This window comes from Photinus pyralis, unplaced genomic scaffold (genome assembly GCF_008802855.1).
Source record: "Photinus pyralis isolate 1611_PpyrPB1 unplaced genomic scaffold, Ppyr1.3 Ppyr1.4_LG8, whole genome shotgun sequence".
Classification (NCBI taxonomy): domain Eukaryota; kingdom Metazoa; phylum Arthropoda; class Insecta; order Coleoptera; family Lampyridae; genus Photinus; species Photinus pyralis.
In genome coordinates, this window is record NW_022170819.1 from 27,969,932 (window position 1) to 27,979,344 (window position 9,413).

Consider the following 9,413-nt stretch of genomic DNA (forward strand, 5'->3'; position numbering starts at 1 on the left):
TACAAAGTGCGAGATTTTACTTCTAAAAACCACCTTCTCATCTGATTTGCCTTGTTACTGATACTGACAGAGAAATTGTGTTATCGTTTTCGGTTGGTCTGTCCATCTGTCTGCGGCTAATTGCTTTCACCTCATGCGCAACGACTGGGTTTCAAATCGCAGACGGATATAATGCATTATTAAATTTTATCTAGTAGCAGTAGCGCTTGTTTCATAATGAAGGTCTGTCGATATTTGAATCACCTTGATAAATAGATTCTCTAATATTATTCAACGTTGATAATAACCATTCACGAGGTGTTTTCGATTATTGAAAGATTGTTCTAATATGTTAGCGCTTCAGATCGGAATATAGCGCAGAAAAGGAATCATTGGACCCTGAAGATTATGAGAACTCGGCAGAAAGCAGCGATGAATCATAAATATAGGGTGTCCAACGATGCTTATTCAATGCGCTGGTTTCAGAAAAAATATTTTGATAGCAGTTCTTCCTCCCACTCGCTAATTTAAATGGGATGGTATCTTCTATATTTCTTCCACACGTCCCAATCGGTCTTTGTGGGTACACTCCTTCGACAATACTTCCTTGATATATAAAGAATTGTATCTGATCACGATCACCCATTAGATCCCAATGATGCTCTAAAAAGCTTAAGCTTCAATTGTAATACCATTACTCACCCTAGGAGTAGATTATAAAGAGCAGAATATTTTGCCATGAGTCACCCTAGGAGTAAATCATAAAAATCAGTTTTCCTAACATTCGGTAACTCCTGCAGAGTTTGGCGAACTAACACCTTCAGTTCGTACATTTAAATCCAAGAACGCAGTAACTTTCAGAGACGATCGAAATGTCGCCAATATCAGAACTTCCTGCACCCTCCTTCAGTGGTGCACCATTAGGGAGTAGTTGGAAAATCTTTGCAAAATGAGAAAGAAGACACTCAAAAACATATAAACTGTTATATTTTTCTGAGAAAAGCTTAAAAAAATGTTTCAAAACCTACTTATGGATGTTGCCGCATTATTCAACTGTAAATGACGAGTAATGGATATGAATACAATTCAAAACGCCAACGCGGAGGACCAAGAGGCAAATCATACAGAATATATCACCATCCACCATAGTTGGAAAATGCTAGCCTAAGAGTAAATCCGACTACTAGCAAAAGTTTGCCACCACTGATACATCAACCTACGCAAGTAATCAAAACTGAAGAAAAGAAAAACTATAGGTAAGTGAAATAAGTGAGGGAGGACAATATTATCGTGAAGAACTAGAAGGCAATAACCAGTTTAAAAAAGAAAAAGAACAAAACGGGATTGTCGAATCCCATCTGAGTATCGCAAGAAGAACAGAGAGAATAATAGATCATAGTACACACTGGTTATGATGAGCTTGTTGAGGAAGAAACGTCAAAGTATGATAAAAACTTAGGTAGACGATTAATGTGGAGGGGGCTACTTACCCATAACCAGGCCCATAACCCACCCCCTACCCCCTATTTCTTAATGTTTTACCACTAGAGGTGAAAAATCGGAGACTAATTGCTTGTCGCGTTTAAGAGTCATTCACGTTTTAATTTCAAAAACTGCATCTCGAGAAATAATTCATGGGATTCTGGCAGACCTTAAAGGTATAGGAACAAAACGTAGACAATAGAATTTTTTTAATTCTTGAAAAAATGCGTTAAAAAGATATCAAAGCGGGAAAAACAAAAGTTATGGAAAAGCAAATGAGCGTTGAGGATAAGTCTAGAAGAACAAAGAGTGGAAAATGATCGCAGGAAAGGAAATACCTAGAAAAATTATGGAAGACACTTTTGAGGCAATTGATGTAGCAAAAATGAAGACCGAAATGTATAACCCGCAAGGAGGGGAAAAAATATAGATTCGAAAATCAAATTATGTTCCGTTTGGCTCTTCAAGGACAAGTTTTTGATTTCAAAAATTAACAGAGAGGCAAGTTTAGTAAATAATATGATACATGGCCGCGAGCATGGCTGAGAAGGAGAAGAAAAAGACATAAAAGCTTTGATATCTAGGCAGTTGTTTGGGCGAGATAAGATGTTTATTGGTCTATTTTTTAAATCAATTTTATTGTTTTTTCCTCTCTCAGAATATAAGCTATACAAGTTTTGGTTTTCATCTATTTTATTGGTCTATTTTTTAAATCAATTTTATTGTTTTTTCCTCTCTCAGAATATAAGCTATACAAGTTTTGGTTTTCATCTATTTTAAAAATTTAAAATTTAAAAATCTCATTCAAATTTCGGCCGGCTGCGGCTGTTAACTAATTTTTTTGATTTTTACTCTTTTTGAAAATTTCGTTTATGATTTGAACATGACATCATTTATGCCAGTAAATGTAACGGAATACGTTATAAATGCCTGACGGTTTTCGATTTTGGGAATAACAGTATTCCTACAAAATTTGAGGATGCTCTCAAAATAAATATTATTTTAGATTACGCCACTGGCGCACTAAACTAGGTCCCTAATGTACAAAAAAATTCGTTGATGACAGCAAAACATATTAATTGCTTAAGGGTAGCTTCAGGGGTAGCTTGAAAGTAGGTGTTACAAAATATGTAAAGCAAGTTGATTCTTATAATTGTATCAATAATATACTCGCAGTACAAGAATTAAATTGTTTAAGAAAAAGTAACTATAATACAGGGTGATTCCTATAGTACCTGCCACCGTTTGGGAGCGTGTAGGTGGTGCGTAGGGGAGTATTTTGATATAGGACACTTGGGGTCGAAAATCTAAAATAAGGGTGCCCGAGCCAAATTTACCTTCTGGAATTTCGCGCCTGTAGGTAGGCAACCCAACCGGCCGGCGGTGCACACGGAGCGATCTCAGGCGGCGATGTGTGGCTGACACTTGATCAGAATGTTGTTTAAACCCACGAAATCCCGTCTGCAACGACGCGTATCAAGTGAATAAACACTATGGCAATAGTATAATAATAGTTGGCTAGATGTAGGAAGTGCATTGAGAACAACGGTGGCCACGTTGAACACTTGTAAACGTTATTGCTTTTGACTGTCGTTTTCCCTCCTTCCCTCCCATGTCGCTTCCTCGCGCTAACCCGCTCTGCATCGCTCCGCGCGAAACGTCGGTCGGTTGGGTTGCCTACATACAGGCGTGAAATTCCAGAAGATAAATTTGGTTCTGGCGCCCTGATTTTAGATTTCCGACCCCAAGTGTCCTATATCAAAATACTCCCCTAGGCACCCCCTATACGCTCCCAAACGGTGGCAGGTACTATAGGAATCACCCTGTATATAAGGGTTCCATTTAAGAGAGGAGACTGCCAATTAATTAAGCTCACTTCGAGCTGATTTGGTGCATTAATATTTATTGATTTATTTCCTCAGTGGAGTTGTGCCAGTGGCGTACCATTTAAACATTATTTCCTTTGGTTGATGCGTACGTTAAAACGAGAGGATGTTTTTCATTTTCCGATTTTCTATTATTTTCGAATGTTTAAAACAATAAACGTTTCTTTGGGGCCTAAGTGGTGTATATGACTCCTACACTGGTAAATACTGCCCAAAAGCCTAGTACACCACGAATTTATAACGCAATCCATTACACAACACGTCTTTGAGTGCAAATCCACAATGAAATCTCCAAAAAAAAATTAGACTTAACTATACTTGAAAAACTTTGTGAGAATAAGAAGTTAGGTAATGTCTACTAATATAAACATTTAAAATGCATAAATGATGAAATAATGTGTATAAAAATACTACAAAAAACCTATAATATACATCCCGCACCTGTGGGGAAGTATGACATCCCCTTCCGTTTTAGATAGCACAATAAGAAATTCTAATATTATACAATGTTAGGAAATAAAGTTAAGTCGAGATAAGAATAATTTTCATAGATTAAGTTTCCCCACATAAAGCTGGAAATTCGAATGCTCTTGTTTGATTTAAGTAAGTTTCGTTCTTTATTTAGCATGCGTAATTGTATTCTTGTCCTTGTTAAGCTACTGTATAGTGAGAATAATGTGCTATATAACCTCAGTATTGTCGTGAGCAGTTATAGGTTTGTATATAAGATCCGCGCACAGTGTGAAAGTCGCGATGGTTACAAAGAGGAAGTGCTAAATCAAAGTGGGTTAAGATTTATAAGTGATAGTTCTAATAATTGCAAAACTAAATATGGCTGATTTAATGTTGGTAGTCTTTTTACTTTTAAATGTGGTAAGTTATTTAATTTTTTTACGCAAATCTGTTGGTATGTTAAGGTAGGTCATAGGTATTATACTGTTACCGACCTTGGTACACTATTTTCGTTTTTTTCCTCCAAAATTACAAAGTTTATTAGAAAGGTATAAGTTCCATATCATTCCTGTGATTAAAAGTCAATTTTTTAACAAACCTGCTACATTCACCGAAGGGAGCTAGGTAAACTGCAACAGGTTTATTATGCTTTCCGCTAACAGAACTATCCCCCCTAATAGTGATCCTAGAGACCTAGTTGTGTTATAGGTAGTATCGCATGATGAATTAATAACCATAAAGAATTTGCGGAAAAGTTACCTAAATTATGGCCAATCAATGACGTTAAACAACGTGTGTACGTGTGTGTCATCAACAAAGAGCCGGAAGTAATACTGTTTGCGCAATAATTTACATATTGTGCTAAAATTTGTCATACTCCCGAGGTAGTAACAGCAAAAAAAATCTAAATCAATGAATCACATTTGAAGATCTTCCACTTTGTTTATAAAATAGTTAGGTATTACTACATTAGAACCAGGCAAGAAGACCTTCAAAGGTGAAGGTGACTCAAAAACCCGTTTCAGTTAACTTAAAACGAATTATGGTATCTGTGCTTACAAAAATTAGCCTTGATCGAGTTGTTATCGCTATTAATGACAACTTAATCAACATTCTCTGATATATTTTCTTCCGATTTGACTTTCTCTTTGCACTCTAAATATTTAGTACATGCTTGCATAATTATGTTCACATTCTTTGGGAAAAAATTCGCACTTTCCAAAGATAACTTTATCGCTTTAAAGCAGATATGTTATGAAACGGTAATGTTTGTTTCATTTACGAGGGGGTATTGTTTTTGGAGTAGCTGATATAAATGTCAGCATTTTTGGCAAATATACCGTTTCTTCCACTGTACTCGTCGATCTGCCAAGATGAAATCATAAGTGGAATCAAGAAAATGAGATGTGAAATACTGATGATCTACACTACAGGACCTCCAAGATGTTTTTATCAAATGCGCCCCTTAAATAGAATCAACAACGCTGTGCTCGAAAATTTTCCGACTCCACTCCTTACGTATCTTAGGGTTGTTTGGTTGCAGGTTGAATGAGAAAGTTTGATTGTCAGTCTTTCATAGTGTGACACAAACTCATTTATACAAATTTGTGACAGTAGGGTATCTTAAGGTCGTGTATTTCCGTTTACATACCTTTTGCATATATTTTTATTGTAGTACCTACAAACCGAAAATTGTCAAAACGGGATGGTAACATGCCCCACTTGTTCTTTTGCAGTTATGCGTTACAGCTAAGGTACAACCATTATAAGATCATTCCATTCTATATCACGTATTGTGCACGTGCAGTTTACCTTTACAATATTCGATCTTTTGCACTATTTATAAAGTACCTAAGCCTGACTAGACGTTAAATTTAATTTCGTTTTTTCCGTTTCCAGATCCTAGTGACAAAATCCTGGCCTGGGAGGTGGCCCGCTACAAAGCGTGAAACTCAGCAGAACACTACTTCAAGTAAGTTAGACACTATTATTTCGTATCTCCTTAACCTTGATGTATAACTAAATCGTCAACATTGCTTAACACTAAATGTGATAAATTTTCAGCTACAACTGACGATGGTATCGTTTTTCCCGACGTTTACTCAACAATGGACCGTTATTTGCCCCCCGCGGAGGCAGACTTCTCTGCTAGTGGAAAAGGTCAAAATTGTGTAGCAGGAGTGTGCAACGAGGCAAAAGATTATCCCTACAACCACATTAAAGACGTTCTAAATAAAATAAAGACATACAATAAATTATTTGGGTTCTTGGAGGGTACCGTGGTAACGCTACCGAATCGATTTAAACCGGGTGTTGATGAAGAAGACGAAACGCTTTGCCCTGTAATCACTCACACTGTATATCCAAAGACGATAAAAAATGAAAATGACACGGAAAGATACATCATTAACATTGATGAACATAAACAAGGCCTGGTATTTGAGACTTGCGTGTACGTGTTAATTATAACTTTAAATATCCTTCGTAATCTTTTTTTTTTATAGTGAAAAGGCGAAATGTAAATTTTACAACATATTTCCTGCGATCTACACTTCACAGTGCAGTCAAAGGTATGCCCGGAGGAGGCTGGTGGCCCTTGAAGAGGATGGAAAACCAGCAACCGACACATTTGTTGTACCATCGTGCTGTGTTTGTACTGTAAAAATAAAGAAGACTAAATAACTATTCATTATAAGGATTTGATAGGATTAATTTATTCCAACAATCTACCATGAAGCCAGTGTACATGTGTATCACGAATCTAACTGTATCGCTTAATTTATCAACTGAACCAAATAAAGATAACCGCGAGCAGGCATTGAGATTCAGTTTGTACTTTGTAGACAATAACGGATATTATACAAGTGGTATGTACTCGTAAAATCGACCTTAAGTGCAAGACGATTTTTACGAAAATTAGATGTTATAGTAAATAGTAATTTTGGGTCATTACTTCATTTTATTGTTTTTAAGTTCAAGTGAAGGATGCTTTTAATTTAAGAATGAATTGCACTTTGACCCATTGTTTAGAGTTCAACTTGAACTTCACGTATGTGTATTGAAACAACTCTTAACTTCTTGTCAATTATCAATTGTATGTATGTGTTGCCAAAATTTAGTGCTTTTCAAAAGACAAACAAATCTAGCTTCTGTAAAAGAACTTTTCACTGTTACTCCGAAATGATCTAATGATGATTTCATTTAGTCTCTTGCGGAAGAGCAGCTAGATTTGCTTATGATTTGAAACGAACGATACTACATCAGATCAGAAAGCAATAATATGTGATAGTATTCTGACATTGTTATGTAAAGTGCACATGTGATATGATTTTATTAATTATGTAGGTATAATTGTTGTCATTATGTTTTGCAATTAAACTAAGTAATTAAACTATTGCTTGATTACGACTTACATTACACACATGCTGTCTACACGCTTAAATATTTTAAGGAATGACTCCTCGCATTTTTTCATTAGCTATTCAGATTATGCGTGACGTAAATCAAAGCTCTAAAGGGGCGAAATATGTCCAAAAACGTGTTGAACCTTGGGGTTATAAAATAGCGGCACGCATACTCCAAAATTTATCAAAATCAGTCTCGTCAAGAATATTCTAGCGACTAGCGGAAATGCACAGATTAATGTGAAATAGGTATATGCGGTATAATGGTAATGGGTAAGATGAGATTAATGATGGTAAAACGTACGCACGTAATCAACATAAATTTATTTTGGGAACTCCCAACGTCACATGTTGATCTTCTTGCGAGATCTGCTTGTTCATACAAAGACCACCGAAATTAGGTGCATTGTAAAATAAATGCCACACATTATTCAGGTTATCCCCCTAGTGTCGTAGTATAATATAATTTGTTGTTACTGAGCAGTAATTGTTATGAAAAGAGCTTCTATTTATAGAATAAGGGGAAGTCCTTTCGTTAATATATTCTTAAGTAAGTAAGTTTTTTTATCGTTTAATCGTATGTATTTTGATAAGGACTTCCAGCAAACTGTCACCTAACGAACCTTAATTGTTAACCTTTTCTTGAGGTTCGTGGATAGGACTGAATCAGTTATTGATGACCGAAGCCTATTGGTTTTCTGTCATAGCTTTCAAAGCCCGACAGATTGTTCCTGGTAACGAACCGGACGACGGATGTCTGCGTACGCTTGAAATGGTCTTGACCACATTATCATTAGAAGGTCGTCGCATAAGATTGTGAAATTAAAGGAGTACAACAAGTAATAAACAATCGAAAACCTTAATTAAAATACCAACATGTAAGGGGGGGGGGGGGTAATTATGGATTGACAGGGGGGGAAGGCGTGTTTTTGACCACAATCATTTTAAATAATTAAATCGCTGAAGAATAGACATAATTTGTCAGGATGATTAATTGTAATAAAATAACTAGTTACAAAACAATGATAAAGTAAGTACTTACAACAAGGAATCAAAATCAAACTAAACTTGACCTGAAAGTTGGCAGCGGATGATCGTACCTGCAATTAGAAAATAGTTCTCTGAGCAACCAGTCAACCCAACATGGATGACTACAAATAATACTGACTGTCAATTACTATACTCTCTATGGAAAACTTCCATAATATAATCTCAATAATCATAGGAGAGTTCTAATCTTTCGTCATTAGATTGGAGTTCCCTATTTTCGATATTCTATGAGAGTTCTATTTAATTCTCGTTATATTATAGTTACTCATTCTCGTTATTAAATTAGAGTTATCCATTCCCTTTTGGCTGTGCAGTGGTGTTGGGGGATTAAACGCAATCGTCAAAGTCCAGGTCAGACCATCACCCTGCTCAACGTGTGTGGTAGGTCCTGGGTTCAAAGACGCAACCCTCCACCAACCAAAAGTGCCACAACAACTAGCATAGAGTGTGCAATGGTATTAGGGGATTAAACTCGACCGTGCATGACGCAACCTAAAACCCATCATCACTACGTTTTAAGTGTTAACAAGTCCTAGGGGATTCAACGCAATCGCCATTCACGATATCCTAATACCTACCCTAAGTACTAGCCTGGAACCGTGCACAGTTCCATCAACAAAACACTGTCGAGGGGATTCAACGCGCCTCACAGTAATCAACAACAAGCAGCGTGGAATAGATTACGCCAACCAATAATTCTACCTGGTTTATGCATAAACTGTGGTACCATATTTGTATATCAATTTCATAATGAACGCTAATTAAACATGCTTTGTAAAACTGAATTGCTCTGTGAGATTCACTCACCTATTCTCCAAAAGAACACAGACACTTAATCACGCACTGTTCACTCACTACTAATACAATTCCAATAAATACGCAGCTACTGCCCATTTGTATAAAAACCAACTGCCTGTTCCTTCATCCCTTCCTTTAATTAAAACAAAGTAGCGAACGTGACTGATTTATAGTTCCATTCGTAGAACGAAACATATTTTCAAATGTTTACAAATAACCCAAAAATAATATCATATTACCAATAGTCGCCTTTCGGGTAGTAAATTGCGTGAACGGTGTTACGGATGAATGACATACCGTCTGGGGTTTAGGGATTAAGTAAGAAATCGACGGTCACGCTCGATAAAAATTATTTAAAAAA

General features: G+C 36.3%; 1 protein-coding gene across 1 annotated transcript; it reads left to right on the forward strand.

The window, feature by feature from the left end:
- Window positions 1-4,033: 4,033 nt before the first annotated feature.
- On the forward strand, window positions 4,034-7,195 carry LOC116179123 (protein spaetzle-like). The gene is made up of 4 exons (XM_031498837.1): window positions 4,034-4,220; window positions 5,700-5,772; window positions 5,865-6,252; window positions 6,305-7,195. Exons 1-4 carry the CDS (start codon window positions 4,179-4,181, stop codon window positions 6,480-6,482), a joined length of 681 nt encoding a protein of 226 aa, XP_031354697.1. The 5' UTR covers window positions 4,034-4,178; the 3' UTR covers window positions 6,483-7,195.
- The last annotated feature ends 2,218 nt before the right edge of the window (window positions 7,196-9,413 follow it).

Coding starts and splice junctions, on each gene's coding strand:
- LOC116179123 (XM_031498837.1), top strand. CDS start 4,179: ATGGCTGATTTAATGTTGGTAGTCTTTTTACTTTTAAATGTG. Junction 4,221..5,699: donor TCTTTTTACTTTTAAATGTG/GTAAGTTATTTA, acceptor TTCCGTTTCCAG/ATCCTAGTGACAAAATCCTG. Junction 6,253..6,304: donor CTGGTATTTGAGACTTGCGT/GTACGTGTTAAT, acceptor TTTTTTTTATAG/TGAAAAGGCGAAATGTAAAT.